The following is a 26,948-nucleotide window of genomic DNA, read 5'->3' on the forward strand; positions in this document are numbered from 1 at the left end:
TTGTGACAAATAATAAAAAACAAACTCTTTTGATGAACGGCAGAGTTAATGACCGGACAAGAAACATAAAATGTTAACCTTTGACTTCTAAGTGTGACCTTGACCTTTAAGCTAGGGGTCTTGTTTTTGCGTCTGACACGTCATCTCAATATAGGGAACGTTTATGCAAAGTGATTTTAAAATCTGTCGATCATCGATGGAAGAGTAATGGAACGGATAAGAAACAGACCATGTTAACCTTTAACCTCTAAATGCGACCTTGACCTTAGAGCTAGGGGTCTGGTTGTTATGCACGGCACGTTTTCTCGTTATGGGAAATATTTATGCCAAGTAACTTCGAAATCCCTTGATGAATGGCAGAGTTACAAACAGACCCTATTAACCTTTGACTTGACGTCTAAGTGTGACCTTGATCTTAGAGCTAGGGGTCTGGGTCTTGCGCGTAACACATTATCTCATTATGGTAAACATTTATGCCAAGTTGTTTCAAAATCCCTTCATGGATGACAGAGTTACATACCGGACACGAAAAAGATCCTATTAACCTTTGACTTCTAAGTATGGCTTTGACCTTGGAGCTAGGGATCTGGGTCTTGCGCATGACACATTGTCTGATTATGATAAACATTTATGCTAAGGAATTTTAAAATCCCTTGATGCAATGACGAACCGGACACGAAACAGACCCTATTATCGTTTGACTTCTAAGTGTGACCTTGTAAGTAGGGGTCTAAGTATTATGTATGAAACGCCGTCTCATTAAGATAAATATTTATGCCAGACTATTTCAAAATTCCTTCATGGATAGCAGAATTACAGCCCGGACAAGAATTTACAAAGTTACTATCGGACGGACGAACGGACAGAGCGATTTTAATATGCCCACCTTCAGGGGCATAAAAAAGACCTTACTGTAGTTTAAATAAAAAGTTATTCGCTAAAACATCATTTAAAGATGTAAGGGAGTTATTAATAAATAAATAAAAACCTAAAATTATCAAATGTTTTTGTTAAATTTCTTGAAATAGTATATGCTTAAGAACTCAATAACAACATAATATATTAAGCCGCATTAGCTCTAATTGGTTAATTTGTGCACTAGTCAGTAGTGTACATGTATTAACAACTGCATGCTTTGCACGAAATGTCACGGGTCAGAGGGGTAGGTAGACTAGCTGTACTCATCACTCTAACCCGGCACTGAGTTAACAAACGGGAATCTGAAGTGGTAGTATATTCATGGCATGATTTGTGTCAAGTTTCTTCGAAATCCGTCAAGGAGTTCAAGAGTTACAGAGTGATGACCTTTGTCCCCTAAGTTAGACCTTGACCTTGAAGTGAGACATCCAAAACATGCGCTCTGCACGTCATCTCGATGCGGTGAACATTTGTGCCAAGTTTCTTTACAATCAATCAAGCAGTTCAAGAGTAACAGAGCGGACACGAAACACATTCAACATGACTATTGACCCATAAGTGTGACGTTGGCCTTGAAGCAAGCCATCTAGAACATGCGCTCTGCACATCGCACTGATATGGTGAACAATTGTGTCATGTTTCTTTGAAATCCTTCAAGCAGTTCAAGAGTTGTACAGCGGACACGAAACACACTCATATGACCTTTGACCACTAAGTGTGACCTTAACCTTGAAGCCAGTCATCCAGAACATGCTTGATCTTGGAGCTAGGGGTCTGGGTCTTGCGCGTAACATATTGTCTCATTATGGTAAACATTTATGCCAAGTTGTTTCAAAATCCCTTCATGGATGACAGAGTTATATACCGGACACGAAAAAGACCCTATTAACCTTTGACTTCTAAGTATGACTTTGACCTTGGAGCTAGGGATCTGGGTCTTGCGCATGACACATTGTCTGATTATGATAAACATTTATGCTAAGGAATTTTAAAATCCCTTGATAAATGGCAAAGTTACGAACCGGACACGAAACAGACCCTATTATCGTTTGACTTGAGAGTTGTACAGCGGACACGAAACACACTCATATGACCTTTGACCACTAAGTGTGACCTTAACCTTGAAGCGAGCCATCCAGAACATGCGCTCCGCACATTGTCCCGATGTGGTGAACATTTGTGTCAAGTTTCTTTGAAATCCTTCAAGGGGTTCAAGATTTACAGAGTGGACACGATATTGCTAACAGACGGACACCGGTGATATAACATAATACATCTCTTCAGGCGTATAAAAAGTTACAATATAAGTTATTTATAGTTACAACAAAGGGAAGTTAATCTTTAATAAAATTCTAATTACACACAAAAATCCTTAACAGTTAGCAATAGGTAAACATACACCTAACAAGAGCTGTCCGTAAGACATCGCGTCCACTATCCGGCGATTTGACAGTAAAATGAATTTATGTCTCAATAAGACACCTCTACTTTAAAAGGAAGATACACTAAGATATAAAAAGACCCTACTACTTAGATGGGTTAAAGGTCAAACATGGCAGGGGTACTGACACTCTTTATTTTGATGGAATTAAAATATATAAGAAAAAAATCACAGTAAGATATAAGCAATAGTAACAAACATATGACAGAAAAACAAAGGTTGCCGAAAACCTTAACCTTAAGTATAACACCTTTGTGACCTTGACCTTGGGTATAATGGGCCCAGCCCCTGCATATACTTTGTATGCTGAACAATGTTAATGTGAAGTTACAGTAAGATATAAGCAATAGTAACGAAGAAAAACAAAGGTTGGCGAAAAACCAAGAAAGCGCACGCCGACACTGACGCCAGGGCGAGTAAAATAGCACCCCTATTCTCCGAATAGTGGAGCTAAAAACTGGAAGTAACATGCATGTTGTACTATAGAAAAGTGGTCTTGATTTTTCCCTACGGCCAGTAATAACGTTACAATATGAGCTTTTTACAGGTTTGCCACTTTGTTGAGAAAATAAAATTCCCTGATTTTCCCCTGACTATACCATACTTTTCACTGACCAATACCACCATATTATTTCGGCCTCCTCCTCCCCTACTACCGTCCAATCCATCCTGTTATATTTATTTTGTTTCAGATATAAACTGTCATTAAAAATACCAAAAATATATGAGTGTAAACATTATAATGATGATACCAGTCAGTGACAATAATTGAGTTGACTTGGCTATAAACACACCCCTTCAAAATTCCAAAGTTAATATAGAGACGAAATTGATTCAATTACATTAAGTTATGTTTATACACAGATACACCAAAATGTGTTTGGAAATGCATATAAATACTGCTTGAAGACTGCCACAGCCACTGAACATTTTAAACATCGACCTAGAATTTCATTTTTCCCTGACTTTTCTAAATTGTAATTTTTCACTCACCATTTATCAAGATTTCCCTGACAATTCACTGACCTTGAAAATAAGGCTCCGGACAAGCCTTATTTTGAATAATAAAGGGAGATTATTCAAAAACTAGGTAAAGTAGAGTTATAGTTCTTTGATACTGCACTTTTTTTTGTCAATGGCCTCTATCATTTCGTGCAGTTACAATGAAATGCCGTTAATACTTTTAAAGAAATTGTCCGGACAGGCCTTATTTGGTATAATAAAGAGACCTCCAAGTGTGACCTTGACGTTTAAGTAGGGGTCTGAGTGTTGTGCTTGACAAATCGTCTTATCATGGTGCATATTTAGGTCAAGTAATATCAAAATCCCTTTAAAGATTGTTGAGTTACAGACTGGACACGAAAAAAGCCCTTTTGGCATTTGACTTCCATACGCACGACACGTCTCATCCAGGGGACTATTTGTGCCAACTGATATATAAATCCTGTTTTGCATGACAAATTAATAGACTGGACAGAAATAAAAAAAACTATTGACTTTGATCTCCTAATGTGACCTTGATATTAAAGCTATGGTTCTGGGTGTTCATCTCATCATGGGGAACATTTATGCCAAGTAGCATTGTAATCCCTTGATGGATGACATTTAGTTCTGGATCGGACACGAAACAGACCGTTCATGCCATGTTAACATTTTGACTGTTAATTGTGACCTTGACCATTAAGCTAGGGGTCTGAACGTTGTGCATGACCGTCTTATTATAGGGTACATTTGTACAAAGTAATATTAGAATCCATTCATGGATGGCAGTTTTTGACTGAACAGGGAAAAAAAGCTGTTGACCTTTGACAGCAAATTGTGACCTTGACCTCTGAACTAGGGGTCTGGGTTTTGCGTATGACACATTGTCTCATCATGTGGAACATTTGTGCCAAGTAATGTTGTAATCTCTTGATGAATGACAGAGTAAGGGATAGGACACACACAAAAATCCTTTTCATGACATGTTAATACTTGACTGCCAAGTGTGACCTTGACCTTTGAGCTAGGAATCTGAAAACTTTGTTTTTACAGCTACAGCAGACCAATGGATGAGTTTCATCATATTTTGTCCTTGATGACCTTACTATGTAGGTTTTAAAGCACATGCAAAAGTTTACTTACAAAGTGAAATGGTTGAATACTGACATTCTAGCATAAAACTGCTGTTCTTCTACTTTTCGGGAGTGTTTTAACAGGACGTATGTCAACAGAGAGATTCTCGCGCTCACGTGCTGTTAAAACACGTTTTCATATATGTGCATTCCGTGGAAAAGTGTGAAACATATTACGGCCCAAAAATGGAGCATTCAAAAGGAAACGACGTCAACGTAAAAGCAATTCGAAAATTTAATGACGTTGACTGACAATGTATTCATTTATCAGTTTTTAGGCATTTTATGCTAAAATAGCGTTAGTGCATGTTCATTTGGTGTTACAACATCTTCCGAATTCCTCGAGATATGTTAGTTCTGTCGCCCAACCGGGCTCAGGCACCAGCCGATCCCTCGGGATTCTGCAGATGTTATAACATGAAAAAACATACATTAATCCCTGGTAACAATCTGTAAAAATCTTTAGGCGGGTTTTACATAATCTAGCTTTTGACCCCACATGATCCAGTTTTGAATTCATACAAATCTTATGCAGAAATTCTGACCAATTGCCATAAAAATGGCCTCTAAAGTGTTCTCAAAGTATTCCAACTAAGATAATGTCAACCAGTGGTCTCGCGCTTATTCACAAGACATAAATCGATATTTCCTTTGATCAGTTTAACTGACCCTTCTTTTTTACCGCCATTATTCACAACTGTATGTACACATGCCTTGTATTGGCAAACCATTTTGGTAAGTTTTATGAAGATTGTAACAATTTTTCTAGATAATCAGCGACACTTCCAATTACTTTCTTGCTGTTTGACACTCTAACCCTTTTGTTCTCTGGGTTTTTTTTCACGAAACAGGTGAATGTCGTTAAAAACCTCACGGTAAACTTTGACTTACATCGTCAACGAATAGTTTCCTTCTCCATTAAAACGCCAATTATTCAAGATTCTCTTGGAAAGCAAGCAAAAAAATCAAATTCAGCAAACTTAAATTTTTCGACTTTACTTAAGCCGAAATCGTTCGCACATGTGCACAAAATGTACCGAACTACCTTAAAGAAAATAAAAAAAAATGATGTTTCATCAAGAAAAGCAAACATGTGATAGAAAGAATACTACATTTGTGACTTTCGCACTGAATTTGTTAAACTCATTGAATGAAATTGATAAAATACTCGGCCGAGCCTCGCATTTTATTATTTTATTCAACTCGTTTTAATAAATTCAATATGGAGAGACACTCATGTAATATCCTCTATATATAACAGAGCAAACGACCCCTTTGTTGTAAATTGCGTTACAGTGGTCAATATGCTAAACATTAGAAATAAAATTATAGTTCTTTTCGAAAGTTTATTTTTACTACTTGACTGCAACATGCTGGTGCACTTTACTGTGAAAATAGCGTATGCACACAGGTCATGGTCAGTAGATTACTCCTATTAAATTTGTGATCAATAGATCAAGTCAAGTTATGGGCCTGAACTTAAAATCAAAGCCCTGAAAGAACTGCTACCAAGTGCTTATTGAGTGATATTTCAACCGAAACACCTAGAGAATCAACATTTCATTGTGCATAGACCGGTCATGATTTAAACAATACTGGTAGAGGTCCACTAGACAATGCTACATGCCAAATATCTAAGCTCTGTGCATTGTGGTTCAAGACAAAAAGATTTTTAAAGGTTTTCCCTATACAACTCTAGATATATAAAACTAAGTTTGCCCCAGGGTGGGGCCAATTTCAACCCTAACCATAAACCCTAACCCTAGAGCGGAGTGATTCCGAATATTTCGAATGTGAATATAAAGTTCATAATTGTAGAATTCTTTGCTGCTTGTTTTTGTTGTTTAAAACAGAGTCCTCTGTTGCTGACACTCACACAATATTAAGATTATAAAAATAAATATGGGACTATTTTTTACACGTCCAGAATATTTGTGTGATGCGGCCGTAGAAGGAAAACTCAAATGACGCGAGGTTGAAACTTGGTAGTTAATTTAGAGCTACAGCCAGATGCTAAAGCACTGGCTAAAAACAAATTCCAACCAATAACCCGAGAAGCATTTGACCTACAACCGTCAAAGTTCATAAGGTAACCTTTTACCTATTGGCCCCAAAATCAAAAGAAATCATCCTATGACAAAGACTAAATAAAGGTTCTAAGTTATTGATCGGAAACTGCTTTCAGGCCCCTGTGACCTTGAACCTTGACATATGTCCACTTTGACAATTTAGGGATAACGCATGTTTTTTCGTGTTATATCGCGTGTTTTTTCGTGTTATATCATCTGCAGAATCCCGACGGATCGGTTGGTGCCCGGGCCCGGTAGGGCGAGGGTACCAACGTACCCTGAGAGATTCTGAAAATGTTATAACATGAAATGAACATGCGTTAACGCTATTCTAGCATAAAAACGCGTAAAAACCTAGTAAATGAATATATTGTCCCTCAACGTCATTAAATTTCCATGAAATGCGCGGGAATTTCTGAGTTTTTTTACGTTGACATTTCCTTTTCAATTATCCGTTTTGGGGCCGTAATACGTTTACGCTTGGCACGGAACGCGCATATTTGAAAAGATTTTTTAACAGCACACGAGCGCGAGAATCGCTCTGTTAACACACGTTTTGTCTCCTACTAAAAGACCCCCGAAAAGTGACAAAAACAGCAGTTTTATACTAGAATGAAGGTCAAATTGTTCTCAAGTTATTGTTAGGATGTTCAAATCTGCTTTTCTTGTAATAACGATGTCTTTTTTTCGTAATAACGAGATCTTTTTTCGCAATATCGAGATTTTTTCTCCTTTTTACGAGATGATTATCTTGTAATGATGAAAACAAGATCTTATCTCGTTTAACGACATCTATTCTCTTCATTAGGAGATGATTATTCTCGTTATTTCGAGATCTTTTATCGTTATTACGAGATATTTTGTAACAGACTCCAACAATAGTTTTCATTCGGCAAGATTCAACCTTAACAAAAGTGAAATGCATTGCCAGAATCTGGAAGCAATGCACTAATCTACCGAGCAGAAAATTATGAATACTAATGAAACCTGAGGAGCAACATCCCCGCCTCCAAAAAAATAATATTTACACTAAACACTGTCCAGTATTTGTTAAAACGTTGTTAAAATGCGCCTTCCAGCTGGCTAACGGAAGGCCGGTGGTTCTACCAAAGTTGCCGCCCTTGATGAAATAATGCACGGAGGGGCACCTAGGGTCTTCCTCCACCATCAAAACTTAAAAGTCGCTATATGACATATTAATGTGTCGGTTCGACGTTAAATCCAATAACAACAACAACAACAAGAACAAATAAAATGTACTTAGAACACCCAAAACTAATCAAGCAGTTGGCAGTAGCGTTTCATGACCTTTTCTGACAATATTTTTTATTTATTGAAGCGGCGACTTAAAGATGCCTGGTAATCTACCGGTATGTATTTCTTTGGCGGTGGGGGTGGGGTGTGTGGGGAGGGGCAGACTAATGCTATGAAGTTAAAGACCAAACACAGATTAACTGAATTTATTTGTGTTCCCATGATGGTATTTATACATGATCTGCATACAAACTGAGAGATGCAAGTAAATAGTTACAAATTGACAATGACCTATATTAGGCCAAGGCAATGTATTTAATGTCTTAACGTTCTATTAAATTAATGTAGCAGAATGCTTAAGTTAGTACTATGTTTAGACCAAAGTTTGTTTCTACAGTGTAAGGTAGTTATTTATCTATGTTTTTAAAACCATACTGAAAAGAGATTGACTGTTGATGAAGTATATGGGGGTAGGGGGTAGGAAAGTAGGACAGCGAGTTGTAGTACGTCTTAAATTGATAACCTGGCTCCCTGGCTGCATGGTTATTTTTTATATAAATACAAGAAACATTTTATAAGAACATTTTAAGCCTCTAAAATAGCACAATTTTATCTGATGGTTGAACCACACCTATGTTTGGAGCCAGGGGCAATAAAAATGTCAATGTAGAAACAACCTGCTGGAGTTACTTCCCTCTTAATGAAGAAAACTGATATATGTAAATAAGAACAAACATAGAGTCGGGAGCCAGTCTAATAAATTGATTACCCAACTGCGTTTCTACAGTGCAATACATACCAATAAGCTTTGATAATGTGGCAGTTGAGTCCAGTAAGTCCAGGGCTGTTCAAAGATAATCCGTCACAGATCTATTGTAAAGCAATCGTTGGATTTACCTGTATTGGAAAATAAACGGTGTCAATTGTATTGGGGTCAACTGCCACATTATCAAAGTTTATTAGTATATATATATATATATATATATTCAGCTAGATAATATGTAAACAATAATAAATTATAAAAGCATTAGCTAGCGGATAGGTTATGAAAATACATTTATATGAAGTAGGCATTGTAACTGAAAATACAAACTTCAAGTAGGAGCTATCTATATTGTATGTATGTGAAGTTAACTGCATCAGAATACAAGGACTGAAAAAATTATTAAAATATCATTTCCTGAAAAAGAGTTATTTGAGCTGAAAAAAATGATCCCGGATGAAATATCTGGAAAAAATGGAGACAACTCCGCAAAGACTTTATGATAGGCTTAGGTGACAACTGACCTAGTACCTCATCCAAACTACCCACTGTTTACCTCTAACCATGAAACCCACAGAATTTAACAAGGTGAAATATGTTGAAAAGGCTACTGCTAGAAAGAGAACAATCTCAACTACCCATACATATGCGTCAAAGTATGGGAAAAATATCTAGAAATATGAAAAAATCGAAGAAATCAATTTCAAGACTGTTAGATGCATAACTGTGTAATTATACATGGCATTTATCACAGACAGGTTACTTTTCCTTTGCACTGATAAAACATAGGCAGGATTAGGATTAAGAAACGGTGTTCACTCAAAACTTTCACTATATATTTAGATTGTTTCCCTTGCGTAAAAAAGACTTAGGGTAAATCTCTATATGAAGGCATTGCAGTATATATCTATTTGAACGTCAAATGTATTTTCAGAAAGATTTTCATGAATTTCGTGCGGGGATATATTGGTTATCATTGGCCGGAGCCAAAAGTTTGCTTCGGCGGAGGTCTTATATAGTAACTAAAAACAACACTTAAAGAAACATATTTACGATGTTTTATACTTTTATTCACCAGAGATAAAGGTTAATGTTATAAATCAAGGCTTCAAATAACAAGCCTGTCATAGGAATAAAAATTTAAGAAGTATTCTACTGCATTTGTTTGCGGCCATTTTGTACCAACATATTAATTAGCTGTTACATACCGCTATTTGTACCATTCTTATTAATAGTTTCAAACAGGAGGGTCATGATGACCCTGGATCGCTCACCTGAGTAATATGAGCTACATGTTTCAAATGTCAAACTGATGATATTTAGAAATTTTTTGGAAGATTTTCCGATGTACAATCAAGTAACCCCTGGGGCGGGACCAATTTTACCCCGGGGGTCATGATTTGAATAAAGTTTGTAGAAGTCTACTAGGCAATGTTACATATCAAATATCTAAGATCTAGGCCTTCTGGTTTATTTTAAGCAAATTATTATGAAGATTTCCCTATGTACAATCAAGTAACCCCTAGGGGCTGGGTCAATTTGACCCTTGGGGTCAAGATTTGAACAAAATTTGTAGAAGTCCACTAGGCAATGCTACATGTCAAATATCTAAGCTCTAGGCCTTCTGGTTTATTTTTAGAAAAATTTGAAGATTTTTCTATGTACAATCAAGTAACCCCATGGGGCGGGGTCAATTTGACCCCGGGGTCATGACTTAAACAAATTTTGTAGAAGTCTACCAGGCAATGCTGTATGTCAAATATCTAAGATCTAGGCCTTCTGGTTTATATTTAGAAATGTTTTGAAGATTTTCCTATGTAAAATCAAGTGACCCCTGGGGCGGGGTCAATTTTCATCCCGGGGTCATGATTTGAATAAATTTTGTAGAGGTCCACTAGGCAATGCTACATGTCAAATATCTAAGCTCTAGGTCTTCTGGTTCATTTTTAAAAGAATTTGAAGATTTTCCTATGTAAAATAAAGTGACCCCTGGGGCGGGGTCAATTTTGACACCGGGGTCATGATTTGAACAAATTTTGTAGAAGTCTACTAGGCAATGCTACATGTCAAATATCTAAGATCTAGGCCTTCTGGTTGTTTTTTTTTTAATTGAAGATTTTCCTATGTAAAATCAATTGACACCTGGGGCGGGGTCAATTTTCACCCCGGGGTCATGATTTGAATAAATTTTGTAGAGGTCCACTAGGAAATGCTACATGTAAAATATCAAAGCTCTAGGCCTTCTGGTTTTGTTTTTTTTTTAAATTGAAGATTTTCCTATGTAAAATCAAGTGACCCCGAGGCGGGGTCAATTTTGACCCCGGGGGTCATGATTTGAACAAATTATGTAGAGGTCTACTAGGCAATGCTACATGTCAAACATCTAAGCTCTAGGCCTTCTGATTTATTTTTTAAAAGATTTTGAAGATTTTCCTATATAAATCTATGTAAAATCAAGTGACCCCTGGGGAGGGGCCCACTAGGCTATGCTACATGTCAAATATCTAAGATCTAGGCCTTCTGGTTTTTGAGAAGAAGATTTTTTAATATTTTCCTATGTAAAATCAAGTGACCCCTGGGGCGGGGACAATTTTGACTCCGGGGTCATGATTTGAACAGACTTGGTAGAGGTCCACTAGGCAATGCTTCGCACTAAATATCTAAGCTCTAGGCTTCTGGTTTTTGAGAAGAAGATTTTTAAAGTTTTTCCTTTCGGTTGCCATGGCAACCAGAGCTCTGCATGGAATTCAATTCTTTGAACACTTTTTGTAGAGCTTCACCCAAGGAACATTCCTGTGAAGTTTGGATGAAATTGGCCTAGCGGTTTATGAGGAGATGTCGTTTAAAGTAAAAGTTTACGTACGACGGACGCTGGACGCCGGACGGTGAGTGATCAGAATAGCTCAGCCTGAGCCTGTGGCTCAGGTGAGCTAAAAATAATTAAGGAACTTCGTTTTCAAAGGCCCAGGTCTAATGAACTTAAGAAATACACAATACCCCAAAAATATTTGTTGTGCAGAAAAGAACCCACATATTTAACAGATATAAGCTTAAAAATATTTTCACGCGATTGTAAGATATCGAATTGCCCACCTCTGACTCAAATTACACAATAAAAGCGAATTTACCTGCGCGGTGCGTGTTTGTTTTCTTTAAAACATTTTGAAAAGTATAAAAAAAAAAATAAGGGCTTATTACATTATTTATGAAATCATTGCGTTTTAGCATTTTGAAAGTGCTGTTACAGTAATTTATACATTGATTCGAGCGTAAATTTTGGTGTAAATGTCAATAAAATCATACGTGTCTAGCAGCATTAAAAAGCATCATATGGTAAAATTATATGAAATTTCGATGCATTGTTTTTCCTCTTTTTTTCTTGGCTTGTATAAAGATCAAACACTAAATTGTCGTCTGAATACAAAAATCTTTCTGGTAACCGCTTTGACTTAATTTCTACATTATCTTATTATTGAATATATGCATAATTTTTCGTTTTATCAAGGCGTGCATCGTCATTTTTAAACAAACACCAAATATGCAATGTGAGGCATAAAGGCAAACATACAGTCAAATATATCCTTGGAGAGCCCATTAGTCTTTTATTTTCATGTGATCTTCTCTTACAGGTACACTGCCATTAACGGTTGTCTATATTGACAGAAGCGAATAAATGTGTCAGTAAACGTAACCCCTTCATTAAGTAAATGTGACTTAATTGCTTGTAAAAGTTCTCAAAAATGTTCTAGAAATGCTTCTTTTGACTAATCAAATGATGTAGTAGACGACATGCACATCACGTGTGCGGTTGCTTGAATAGTTATCGTCGGTGTGGAAGTAGTAACAAGGAAAGCGTTAGTGCCAGCAGTAGTTCCTCCGGTAGGCACTTGGGCAAGACCTTGACATACGATGTCGTCAGCCGTATAGGTCCCTTCTGCAGACACAACCTGCACTGGTGTATTATACTCAATCTTGTGATATCCAAGTCTTTAAATTGGTTGTCTTTTGTCGGACTGAGTTTGAATATTTGAATCTTCAGCAAGATTTCGTTTTATCATCAATTCAGACTTTTTCACATTGGAATTCTCACAATGACATTACGTTTCGACCACTAAACAATTAGACACTTCACACTAACCATACGAGTACAAAGTATTGCATTTTTAAAAACAAAAAATCCATAAATAAGAGTTGATACTGCCAGCTTGCGAAAAAAAAATCATTATCTAATTTTGAGTATTTTCATTGAAGGATAGAGCGAATGTATTGCATATAGCCGCCAATACAGCTGTTACTTAATAAATCAAGATAACGGCGTATTTAAAGTAGTGGAAATTCGTTGTGTCACATTTAACAGTTTACTTTCTTCGCATACTTTAAAATAATTTAGATAGATGGACTGTTCCCTTCCAACTCAGACCGTGCTTAAACTTGTCAAAATTTTACTACCGACCGCCAATCAATTCAGTGGGTATTTTATAATTACATGACATCAGAAACAGATTTCAGCCATAAAGTTTTGACATTAGCTGTTAACCTTAAGACCGAGCATATATAGTACAAACCATGTAGAATAATTCGTGGTATATATAACCTTTAGCATTTCAGTCTTAAAGTCGAAATAGATCTATTGGATATCTTTAAATGTGACGCGTTCGTATCGATATAAATTTAAAAATACACACTTGTGTCACAAATATATGTCAGAGTTGTCAAACATGGCCAGGCTGACCCATTCAAAACACATAGATTCTAGTTCTTATTCCAACACGGCTTACCTGATTTTGTGTCAGTTATTAAGCTTAATAACACGGAAGGGGATTCAACATATGCATTCCTAAATGGGCTGCGCTTAAAATCATGTTGTGCTTCCGGAAGTAAATATGTGGTAAACATTTCACAGAAAAACAGGTGAGATTCTTATTTGTGATTGAGTTTTGTTAAAATGGCATTGTTTTGCCAAAATATCGCGATGCTTTACGCGATACTCACATTAATATTCTTAAACCTTGAAAATGTCGTTTCAATGTTGTTAAGTAATATTGACATTAGCATGTTGCAGAAGAGAATGTGAGTGTAAGAAACGAATTGAAGACAACAAGGCATCAAGCCTTCATTTTAGCTCAAGATCTGTAGAGTTTTAAAAAATTTAATGCACCACATATGTAGCCCATGCACAACATATGTATCCCATTCGGTTTTTCGCTCATAAATAGTTTTTTAGCAAAATGATCGCCATATAATTTTTCTTCTTGGTGGGGTTTAGCTTACGGAAGATTTCAAGGGCAAAATTTAAGAAGGCGCAGGGCAATTACAACATTTTTCCATCTGTTGATAAAAATGTTGCTAATTTTCAGTCATACCGCTTCATGGAGGATAAGTTTTTCTCCGTAATTTCTACAAATACAGGTAAGATAAATGCACTTACGTGCTTGGTATTGTATACTCGGTTGCACTGTATCGCGATATTTTGGCAAAAGAATGTCATTTTCACAAAATTCAATCACAATTAAAAATCTTACCTGTTTTTTTTGTGAAATGTTTACCACCTATGTACTACCGGAAACACAACATATGATTTTAAGCGTGCCCATTTAGGAATACATATGTTGGATCGCCCTCCGTGTTAAACAAAGAACAGTTGATGTGCAGTCTAGAAAACTTGGTGACGTCAGGTATTACGTCAATTGCCGTATGTGTCATCCGGTTGATTTATACTACCAGATTTGGCACGCCAATTGTCCAATAATTACGTGAACTAGGATTAACGATCGATAAACTAGGTTTTTTTAACGTAAAACCAGTTTTTTTTCGAATACTAACCTATATTTTCGAGCGAAAATATAAGATAACGGGCGTAAACCATAGTTTACCCTCGTGAACCCAGGTTTACGTTCGATAAACTAGATTTCTCGATTGAACTATGAATTTCGGTCGTTATCCCAAGTTCACGAGCGTGAACCTATGTTAACGACCGTGAAATTGGGTTTACGACGACCATGAACATGGGTTTACGACCGTAAACATAGGTTCAATCTCGTGAACGTAGGATAACGACCGAAAATCATAGTGTTGTTTGAGAAACCACGCTCGTAAACCCAAGTTCACGGTCGTGAACATAGGTTCACGCTCGTAAACATAGGTTCACGTCCGCAAACCATGATTCACGGCAAGCTAATTATCCAAAAATTACGTTCTTGATCAAAACACTAGGATTATCGAATACTAACCTATATTTTCGAGTGAAAACATAGGTTAACGGGCGTTTAAGCTCATGAACTCATGTTGACGTTCGATAAACTACGTTTCTCGATTGAACTATGAATTTCGGTTGTTATTCTAAGTTTATAAGCGTGAACCTAAGTTTACGACCGTAAAACCTAGTTTATCGAACGCATCGAACGCAAACCTAGGTTCATGCTTTTATACCCAAGTTCACGTTCGTAAACATATGTTCACGTCCATAAACATAGGTTCACGTCCGTAAACTATGGTTCACGTTCGTAAACATAGGTTCACGTCCGTAAACATAGGTTCACGTACTATGGTTTATGGTCATAATATGGTTCACGCCCGAAATTCATTGTTGATTTTAAAATCCTAATATATCGACCGTAAACCATGGTTTACGTTTGATAAACTTGGTTTCTCGACTGAACTATAAATTTCGGTCGTTACCATAGTTAACGAGCATGAACCTACGTTTACCGCCGTGAAAATGGGTTTTCAGGCGTGAACCTAAGTTTACGAGCGTAAACTATGGTTTACGGCGTTATCCTTAGTTTTCGCTCGAAACTATAGGTTAGTATTCGAAAAACCTGGTTCATCGATCGTTAATCCTAGTTTTTCGACTGTGAACCTGGGTTCACGTAATTATTGGACAATTAGCGTGCCATAACCAGAGGTCGAACAAGGGAACCATGGTAGACCTGAGGTATGTGAGAATGATTACTACTCGGATAATGAAGTCCAGCATAAATTTCATCAACATGTTTACTTAAAACATAAACAAGACCCTCTTGTGGATAATCATATAAATTAACCATAGTTCATCTTTCAGTTGCTTGGATATTTGACGCCCTTGTGGTTCAGCTTGTGCACATCTTAACTCTCAATCGTATAAAAAAGTACATACTACTTCATTTAAATTAAAGTGGTAACTGATATATAAAATCTTGGTAAATATTTGGTCAAATTTTTATAACCTTTACGTTATGGACCGGACACGGCGGACAGGGAAAAATGCTAGACCTTTGACCTCCAAGTTTGACCTTGATCTTGGAGCTTAGCCAGGGGGTCTGGGGGTTGTGCATGACAAGTTGTCTCATTATGGGAAACTACTGTGCCAAAAAATATTAAAATTTCTTGATGGATGGCTGAGTTACGGGCTGCACATGAAAACACTATTGAACCTTAACCTCCAAGTGTGACATTGACCTTTGAGTTAGGGATCTAGCTTAACGCATCGTCTCATTATGGGGAACATTTGTGTCCAGTAATATTAAAATCCTTTGATGGATGACAAAGTTAGGGTCGGGAAGTGGAAAAAACCTATTAACCTTTGATCCATGACTTTTAAGCTAGGGGTTCTTTTGTTGATTAAAAATATCCAAGGCCACTTGTGTGCAAGGATTTACACTTTGCATTTTATGGGTCTTCCATGAAATTGACTTTATCAATTATTACATAAACATAGTAGAAGAATTTATTGGCGATACTCAGGAAATGGTAATATTTTATTTTGGAAAGGAAACCCGGTATTTTTCAAGAAGACAGTCTTTTTTAACCTCCGTACTGGTTATTTACAAGAAGACGGTCTTGCTTTAACCTCTTGTTTATTTATTACCGTGCGACAAAAGTATCGGAGCGTACTTTTCAAAACTCCATTTGCCATCTGTATCCAACAAGTGGATACGAGAAGTGGTAATCTTAGATAAAAGCGGCATATACAATTTGAACTGTGTGGTCTTTTAATAAAAGAAGGCTGGATCGGTCTAGGCTTTATGGCGCAGAACAAGTCAATATGTCTTACCATTACTGCGGAGACTGTTCAAAAATTACGTAGACTTTGTCTCTAGCTTTAATATACTTAAATAAAGTAAAACAAGAAATAAACCCCGCTGCAAATTTGACATGATTATGATCATACAGTTAGGAGTTACGACTTTTCATAAGAAGTCATTTATACGAACCCAGAGCACGGTGATCATAATTCAACCACGTTAACGACGTCGTGCCTTCATCAAGACGCTTTCATTAAGTTCATATTAATTTATATTTGTAGATTTTCTAATTAATTTCGAAGAACAATACGTAAATCATAATAAGCTGTTTGGTTAGAATACTGAAAAAAGTATGACCATTTATGCAAGCATCTCAGACAGGATGCGCATCGTGAGTAAATTGGTCTTTATCCAAGGCGTCATACATTGACGTTAACGTCAAATCATGATTTTTTTCTTTTCTCCCTTTACCCTAGCTGTCTTTAAGTAATTCTGAACCATTTGCGAATCGTTTATACCACTTAAAGATCAAGACACAGATAACACTGTTTAGGCGTCTTCTTCAGTACTTTATAAATTTAAGTCGCTGTTCTACATAACTAAATATATCTGATTATCTTTATCTAGATTCGAGTCGATGACGATATTACATGTTTTATAAACAGGTAACAAAGATCGTTTACTGCGGCTTTCCACGTCCGAATGACATCATACTCTCGGTGGATGTCGCCCTGACGTGTTGCTGCACTCCGACGCTTTTTCGGCAAGTAAGTGTACTATCAATGCAAACATTGGCAATTAAATTCAATTCATGAAAAAGCGACTGCGCCGGTTATGTGAAGCTATGGTTTTTAAAACGTTCTACTTGCTTCCCCTATCATGTTACATAAATTACAGAAAGATTGTGAATTACAATGATATATTTCACATTGCTCTTTACACAATACTAGTAACGGCTTTTGACAGCAAACGTCCATGTTATTTTTGAACAGCCCTCGTAGATTACATTATTTGTTTGAATCGTGAAAGACTCGATTATTTATGGTCAATAACATCAAATTGCCATCTTCTACCTTTGTGCGGGAGATGAGAAGAGATGAAACTGTTCATGTATTTTTTCCTCTTCGTTTTTATTTCAATATTGTAGCAGAAGAAAGGACTTGCCAATCAGAAGGGTAAAATTTTAATCTTACATGGCTATGCCTGATAAACTAGGTTGCTAACCAATCAAATGCGCAGTTCACGTACCCTACGATGTCTGGCCAATACGACACACCTCACACAATTAATAGCATTGAAATAACAATTAATAATGTTATAATAGCAATAATAAACAACATAATATTATTGTATAAATTGCTACGTTTTTTTACATATTTCTCATTATCTGTCTTATAAAACAAAGCTATATTTTACTTTTCATTCTTTGAAAACATTTCGATAAACAGAACTCGTTTATTGATTTTTTTAGAACAGTTGTTTGAAGATACTCACCACAATTGAACTCGTCCTCTCCCGCTGGACAGTTGCGAGTTCCGTCACATTTTTGTTCGAAGGTTAACACCGAACAATGAATCCAAAAGCATGGCATGCATATTGTTGCAAGCTATAGCATTGGGCAACATTAAAAAAGCAACACGATGACGTTAATGACAGAATAATGCAAACAAAGTTCATGCTACAATTCAAATTTCATGCAAACTACATAATATATAAATAGCAATTGTACTACTTTAAAATATTTGATATTTTGACAAAAGTCTGTACTGTTCGTCCGTACAATGCTGGATAACACTACCCGGGATAAATCAAGTTTTACACTCGAACTGAAACTGCAAACTCGAAGGTAAATAGCTTCCAGTTCTCAGTTCTCAGTTGAATAGCTACTTATTTTTGTCTGCTTTCGGTAATTATCTTCACCTGCCATTGCTGCATTATAATATTCGGATAGGAATCGGATTTCACCGCTATGTATAAAATCCGGAAGTAGTTTTCGTCAATGAAAACGTTCTTTGCATCTTCCGTTTTGTCATCGAAAATCATGGCGGACTAAGATAACTTGCGAAAGCAAAACAACTAAATAAAAAACCTGTAGGTATTTAAGTAGTTTTTAGCTCGACTATTCGAAGAATAGTCCAAGCTCCAAGCTATTGTACTCACCCTGGCGTCGGCGTCACACCTAGGTTAACGTTTTGCATGCAAGTACGTATAGCTATGATTTCAAGGTATGTAGCTTTGAAAACTACTTTTCTTTTTCTAGGTCAATTACCAACCTCACTGGGTCAAGTCCCATAACTCTGACATGTATTTTGGCGAAATTATGCTCCCTTTAAATTTGGACTAAAATCCGAGTTTTGCATGCAAGTTACTATCTCCAAAACTAATGCAGATATTGAATTGAAACTTCACATTAGTAATTGGTGATATAAAACTAGGTAATAGCATCAAGTCCCATAACTCTGACATGCATTTTAGCCAAATTATGCCCCCCTTTTGGACGTAGAACGTCCTGGTTAAAGCTTTGCATGCAAGTTCATATAGCTATTATTTAAAGGCATATAGGATTGAAACTTATTTTTTTCTTTTTCCATGTCAATAACCAACCTCACAGGATCAAGTGCCATAACTCTGACATGTATTTCGAGCATATTATGCCCCTTTTTGAACTTAGAAAATCCTATTTAAAGATTTGCGTGCGATAATGCAGATATTGATGTGAAACTTCATTTGTGTCTTCAGTGTTATAAAACCAGGTGATAGCATCAAGTCCCATAACTCTTACAAGTTGTTTGCCAAATAATGCCCCCTTTTGGATTAAAAATCCCGGTTTAAGTTTTGCATCCAACTTACTATCTCCAAAACTAATGCAGACACTGGATTGAAACTCTATAGATATTTTAACATTTAGGGTAATACTCCTGCTTCAGGGACAACAATTCGAATAGTCGAGCATTTACTGACTTACGGACAGCTCTTGTTTTCTTGTTAGTTTGCATTTAGCCTGATCTGGTCGCCTCTTAAGTTATTTTTAAATGCGTTTTATATGGAAGACTCTGGTGCCAAAAATGTATGAGATTTATTCGGATAGAGAGAAAACTACCGCTTTGTACGGCGTTGCTTGCTTGTTGTGCGTAAACGGTTAGCAACTGGGCTTTGAAGAAGATTATACACTTGCCCAAAAGACGGCTAACCATTGATAAGGAAATATGTATGTAATATTTACTAGTATAATTATCTAATTATTAAACGATATAATTTAGCAACTTTAACGTTTTCTTTGTAGTAAAGAGTAAATGAAAACCAACATTGTATTGAATATATGCATTTGGTAGTGTCGTCCATATGTGTGCCACGGTTAATGCTATACGCTGGGTATCTAACACATGTTGACAGTTACCCATAACCACAGAATGGTAAATGGTATTGTTACTGGAATCTTAAAATCATACAGAAATCATCGTAAGTAGTATCCATTTCAGTTCTATCTATTTGATATTAAAAAAGACTTACAGATTCCTGCCAGATTTCCCCGGCGGCTTGACACTCGTCCCCTCTGTGAATTATAACCATACTTGTGAGCCGAGCATGTTGCCAGAACGAGAAGGGCTACAACCAGCAGATGAGACACGTGCTACAAATAAAAAATAGCACGAGTCAGATACACTTTGTAATCGCAAGAATTATACCAATACTTTTGTAATGATTAGTATTATATTGTGTGTGTAAAATAGGAATGTTTGAGAATGTCATCACACAATACATAACCATTGATTAAGAAATAATTTATGGCAAAACCGTGTTTTAACAATATTTATACACGATGGGCCTCGTCGTTTATAATATGTGAGGCGTTGGTCAAATTGACTTGTTTATAAAGTTAAAAAAAGTAGAATTTTTGATGTTTCAGCAGGAAAAGCTAACATGTGATAAAAAGAATATTACTTCACTGAATGTATTAAAATTGTTGAATAAAATTGATAAAATGCTCGGCTGAGCCTCGCATTTTATTATTTTATTCAATTCTTTTAATAAATTCAATATGAAAATACACTGTCTTATATCCTATATGTATGTTTTTAAACACAAAAGAAACAACAAATGTTCAATATTAGCCGGATGTCGTCAGGAATGCGGAGAATAAAAATATATTGTCATATTTACATTAACAGTATATTTTGTACGTGAAGAAATATGCCTTTATTCATAAGTAAACATATCAAAGAAGGATCTTTCCGCGAGATCACACGTGAAATATGTCGTCATTCATAAAAACACGAACAAGATGGCGTCGTTCCGAAAATTCTTTCAAAATCAAACACCAAAAGTTAAAACACACACGCACGCACGCACGCAAACAAAACAAAAATCCCATTCATTATAGCGAAACTATTTTTTCTGACGGTAAAGAACAAATTCGACACGACACTTTATATGATTTTTCAATGGCTTTAATGATATTTCAAATAAAATCCATGTATTTTATTTTCCTTAGAAGGCAAATTTCTTGACCACGAGATAAACTGAAAGGATTATTTTTTAAAATCTGCCATTTTGTCCCATAACGACTAGATATGTTGATCTTTTTATAATTTTATTTAGTGGCTATGAGACAAATTGAAAGAAAATATTTTCCAAAAGAGTTTTCCATTTTAAATCTTGACTGACAGAAACTGAAAGAAAATCCCTTTGGAATTTTTACATTGTTATCACGAGATAGATTGGCGCAAATTATTTAGACGTTTTGTGCCGAGAAAAGCGCTCGTTTTTATTCATGTAACAAGGAAATTAAAAACAAAACTGTAACATCAATCGAGCGATTTTCCCTGTGTGTATGATACCAAAAAGTCACGTGGGTTGGCAACCCTGGATATCGTAAACATATAACACAAACAGTTACACTTTAGAAAAAAAATATCTTGATAAAGCGATGTTTTCTGAAAAGATTATCTCAATAGTGGGAGGTTTCCTAGAAATATTATTGCGGTAATTTACATTATTTTCTCAGTACTTTTTGTGTAAATGCCCACAACTGCCATTTATTAGCTAGATTACTTTTCTCAATACTTTTAGAAATTATCTCGATATTTCGAACTTTTCTGACAAGTTTATTGCAATAGCCTAAAATTTCCTGGAAATAAAAAGCATATCGAGAAAAAAAAATTATTGCGATAATGTTTTCAAAAAAAATGCACAACTTTGCTGGAAAGTTTAAAATATTATCGAGATAGTTACCGAGCATCTCGTGGCAGTTCCAAGCATTAACGCGAAATTTTGCGTTAAATCATTTTCAGAAAATGAATAAAAATATCTAGAAAATATTATTTATTGCTGGAATGTTTTCAGAAAAAAATGCACACATTTCTCGAAAGTTTACACATTATCGTGATAGCTACCTAGCTATCTCGTGGCAGAACTATCCTATTACAAAGAAACTATTCACTACTCAAAAGAAAGTGAAAATTCGCGAGAACCTATTCTATGGTGGCATATTTCTGCCACGAGATAGCTAGGTAGCTATCTCGATCATTTGCAAATTTTCCAGGAAATGTGTGCACTTTTTCTGAAACTTTTCAGCAATAAATACTATTTTCTAGATATTTTTAGATAGTTTTCTGAATTTAGACCCACTTTTCGACCAGGTGGCTCTATTTTGGTTGATTTTAGCACTGCAATTGTCTAAATGTTATTGAAATTAGCATCTTTCTGATTGAAAATGGCAAATCTCTTAACGCTTAAATGGATCTTGAATCAAAATTTCATGAATAAGGTAAAAAAAAGTTGAAATATTGCTTGCACAGGGCTTAATTTCGCGTATTTTGTTTTTAAATGGGGGTCATCGACTTCGAATTGCCTTGGTATATGCAGACAACAAAGACGAATAACTAACGTCTCGGTGCGTCATCCCCCATTATGGATTGCAGTTTATGACACAAAAAATAGAACTATTCTAACAATGGAGAAATTTATAAAAATGTTACATTCACATATTTTATTACTTTTACAAACATTTTACGAACACATTCCTTGACCAATGCGCAGTAAAGTGCGTATAATTAACTCAACATACCTTTGATGTCGCAGCAATGACCATCTTGTCAGACTATGTTTGCTGTGAAATATTTTGATTTTCACTTTCTTTATATACCATTTAAATATACATTCATCTATTTATGGATTTGGGTTTTTATTTTCTTGCGCCTGTAGGGATTTATTTTACCAGTATTACGTTTGAAAGCAAATTAGGAAGTTATCGACTAAAATGTTTTAATACTGTCTGCATTAAATGTGGTTACAGTACTTGCAAAGAAAAAAGAATAGATATGTTATTTCCCTGTTTCACCCAAAGTTAGACGTATAAGGTGACAAACGTTAATTTTATTTTCTTCAGTAAAGTTAATCATTTCCGAACATAACCAAAAAAGTTCCTCGCTGTTCCCCACAAGTTTTCGCCTATTCTCTTGTGAAACATAACGCACATCCCCATTGTTTCTATGAACAACACAATGTACGTTGGTGTACTTTAGGTTTTGTTGATGCTCGAGCATTTTAAGGTGTGTGTCATGTTGACCTGTTCTTGTATTTAGCTAAATGACATTAACTAAGCTAATAATATGACATTTAACTAAGTGACATGCTTGTCCAAATCTGGAAATCAAAACTAAAATTATTCAAGTAGTATTTTATCATACTTACACATTTCGTCGTTTAATTTCAATATTATCTTAGTTGTTTCAATAAATGTACTAATAAATTTTTGCTAGTCAATTCACGTGTTTACGAGTTCCTCTCATAGGTTACAGATTGAGACCGGATGGTGGGCAAGACCAGTTAGTATTCCTCTGGATGAAAGAAAATGTACTGTATGTCAAGTGTCACTTCTATATAGAGTTTCAAATATATACGGTTTTATGAAAACAATCTGTACCAAAAATACTGGCACACACCAAATGTGTTCAAATTGGTAGAATTTTTAAATTAAGAAATACGAATCATAAGAAAATTCATACATAATGCTTTTGAAATTAGAAAAACAATTTTGTAGGGCATATCTTTTTCAATGTGAGCAACAGCACATTATGCATTCATCTTAGTATAAAGCGAAGTTTTAGAAATGGCATTTTGTTTTAAGCATCAATCTCTTACGCTAATGGTTATCAAAAAGTCTGAATAAAAAAATCTGAATTTTGTACTATTTTGATGGGATGAAACCTATTCAGCTAACCATTCTCTTTTTTTATCCTTTCGGCGAAGGTAAACTGTTTTATTTCGTTAAGCCACGTATAATCTTTGTAGAAATATGTATCTGTGTTTCATAATGATTATATGTTTTATAAGAGTTTAACTGTCTTCGTAATCTTCAGAATTATATGTTAATATGTGCTTCATGACAGATGTAATAATATGTGTGTGTGTTTTTGCCCTCATCTATATAAATATGTTTTTCTACTTCTAAATTTTTCACAATTTACACTGCCAGTCAGAGTTACTGTATTTTGATAATGTCAGAAATATCTGAGTTTTCCCATAAATTCAATTGATACTGAAGGTAAGGTTACACTTTAGGAGTGGTTACTGCAATGCATGTCAAATTCTAATTATTTAGAAAATGTTAATGTAGTGCTGCACGTTCGGATCGATTTTTTTTCTACAATGTAGAATATGATTAAACTCAGACTTCAGAAATACTTAGAAAATTCAGCAAATAAAAAACAAATAGGGTCGTGTGCTTGATGTTTTGCTAGATAGATTTGAAAGACTTGGACCTCACGCAATTTTTCATAACGAGAGTCTAAGGAAATATCATAACTTTAATAACATTTTCGTGAATGGAATTTTTTCTACAATGTAGATTGTAGATGTACAATGCTGGTTATAAACTATAAAGACAGGTTGTGTAAGCAGACCGCCATGACATAATTGGAATGTTGGTGAGAAAGGGCTTAAACCCAACCCAATGGATATCAAATGCAAAAGTGCAATAATTTTTTTCATGTCCGTACATTTTTCATCTGAGGTTTAACTTCATGTCGTTTTGACTGTGCATATTTCGACCAGCTTAAAAGTCAGAATTAGCCAGGAATAATTATTGTTTTGGGGTTTTACGCCCGTTTTCTTCAACATTTTTTTTACAAGCACTAAATTCTTTTTCCACTGTCTCATTATATAATATAAGTCACGTCATTGATAGAGTGATTGCACCGGACACCAAACCTATGATCGCTCGATTGACGGGCGAACGCTCCAACCAGTGTGCCATTCGGTCCGACATGATTATGATTGTCTTCCGGACTGTTACGATCTTTTAAGATCTGTTGCGATCTTTTCAGGACTGTTACGGATTTATTACGGATTACTTACGGATATATTATCCGTGGCAAAATTTTGAACAGGTTCAAACCTTTGCACACTTGCCCCCGGATGCCCAGATATCTGAACGGATATACCGGATGACTTACGAATGAGTAAGGAGTTCTCGTATCCGCAAGCCCATCCGGGACAGTGTGATTCTAGCTTTAAATATCACGGAAATGTGGATGCGAAATGAAATCTTTAGCATACAAGCTGTTTACCGTCAACACCTAGAACACAAAGACGTGGCGTCGTCAAGCGTAATGTTTGACGTTCCGCTAGATGACGCTGCATTACGCCTTCTTGACCTAAAATGTTAATTTCTCCAGATATTTTCAATATTTTGTAAAGAATTATGAAATAGGCGTATTTTGAGAATGGATCAGATTCCGAATAAAATACAAATATAATTTTCTTATAGATCACTATACACGCTCGCTTAGCTCAGTAAAGTAAGCGCGGATCGCGGGACCGTAAGTTCGACCCCTGAACAAAGCGTATTTTCTGTGAGGAATTGATAAAATACATTGTGTCTGAAATCATTCGTCCTCCACCTCTGACTTATCAGAAAAATTGGCAGATACTTACGGAGAACAGGTTTGTATTGGTACAGAATCCAGGAACACTGGTTAGGGTACATAATACTGTTGAAAATGGCGTTAAACCGTAACAAACAAACTAACAAACTATTACACGGTGTGTATGCATTTCGGATCCCTCTCTGTGGTAAATGAGAAAACGGATCCCTCTCAGTCCGCGCACAGAACCTTCTATGTGATAAACAATGAACTCCAACGACAGGGAGCTCGGACAATCGAAATGTTCGTCCTGAACACAGGTTTGTGCATAAAAACATATGAACCGCGGGAAGACGTAGCTATGTACCATTGCTTTTTATTGTTACATTTGTTTAATTGTTTAATTAAAAGTACAAACGAAGATGGGATGTAAACGGAGGGTACTGGCTAGGATGATATGAAACTTAAATACGATTTTTCCTTAATATAGCAAGTATCTAGTACCTAAGATGTGAAGTCGTTGTTCCCATCTTATTTGTAAATACACTTTATGTTGTTATTTTCATTATGTTTCCTAAAAACGCCCTACTTTCGATTTCGTTAATGCACGGGATCCCTCTCAGTCGGTGCAAGTTTTCCGGGGAAGCAAGTATAACGTTTTAAAAACCATAGCTTCACATAACCGGCACAGTCGCATTTTCATGATTCGAATTTAATTGCCAATGTTCACATTGATAGTACACTTACTTGCCGAAAAAGCGTCGGAGTGCAGCAACACGTCAGGGCGACAACCACCGAGAGTATGATGTCATTCGAACGTGGAAAGCCACAGTAAACGATCTTTGTTACCTTTTTATAGAACATGTAATATCGTCATCGGCTCGAATCTAGATAAAGATAATCAGGTAGTTGTTTAGTTATGTAGAACGACTTAAATTTATACTAATAAAGTACTGAAGAAGACGCTTAAACAGTGTTCGGTTATTTATGTCATGGTCTTTAAGTCTCTACACCCCGCACGGGAACCCTTTCGGGCACAATTAATTTTCTATCGGCACCGGCGCCTTCAAGTCAAGTCAAGTCAATTTTATTTACAAAGTCGGTGCAAATGTAACAAATAACATAAGCTCTAATGAGCTTTTAAAACCGACTTAACATAGCAAACTTAACGAACAAACTAAAATATAAGTAAAAGTCAATATCAGTTTAATAAATAAAATACTGGGTTCTTAAAAGTTAAGATTCTCAATTTAACTTCATTGTTAGAAATATGAGATGGTATTCGTATTTAAAAGCAGCACAATAATACAGAGTTGTGTGTCGGGCGGACGGGGGTTCCTATATTTGTTATGGTACAGCGCGCCACCCTTCCCCCCCCCCCCCCACCCACCTTCTTTCTGACTAGCTATACATGAATAACCCCTCTTTGTATCAAATCAAATTATACAAATTCTAGTTTAAAGGTGGTTTAAGTATCGCCAAGGTATAGGTAAATTTGATATTAAAATTTAAATATGCA

At 35.9% G+C, this 26,948-nt stretch overlaps 1 protein-coding gene across 1 annotated transcript in view; it reads right to left on the reverse strand.

The window, feature by feature from the left end:
* The window catches only part of LOC123557560 (uncharacterized), a 95,384-nt gene extending 72,624 nt beyond the window's left edge, over positions 1–22,760 (reverse strand). Inside the window, exons 1-2 of the mRNA XM_053543836.1 lie at positions 22,630–22,760; positions 20,073–20,193 (exon numbers count right to left, since the gene is read on the reverse strand). Of these exons, the coding sequence (XP_053399811.1) occupies positions 20,073–20,193; positions 22,630–22,653 (145 nt within the window). The 5' untranslated portion in view covers positions 22,654–22,760. The remainder of the gene's footprint in view (positions 1–20,072; positions 20,194–22,629) is intronic.
* Positions 22,761–26,948: the final 4,188 nt, after the last annotated feature.

Source organism: Mercenaria mercenaria, chromosome 5 (assembly GCF_021730395.1).
Source record: "Mercenaria mercenaria strain notata chromosome 5, MADL_Memer_1, whole genome shotgun sequence".
NCBI lineage: Eukaryota > Metazoa > Mollusca > Bivalvia > Venerida > Veneridae > Mercenaria > Mercenaria mercenaria.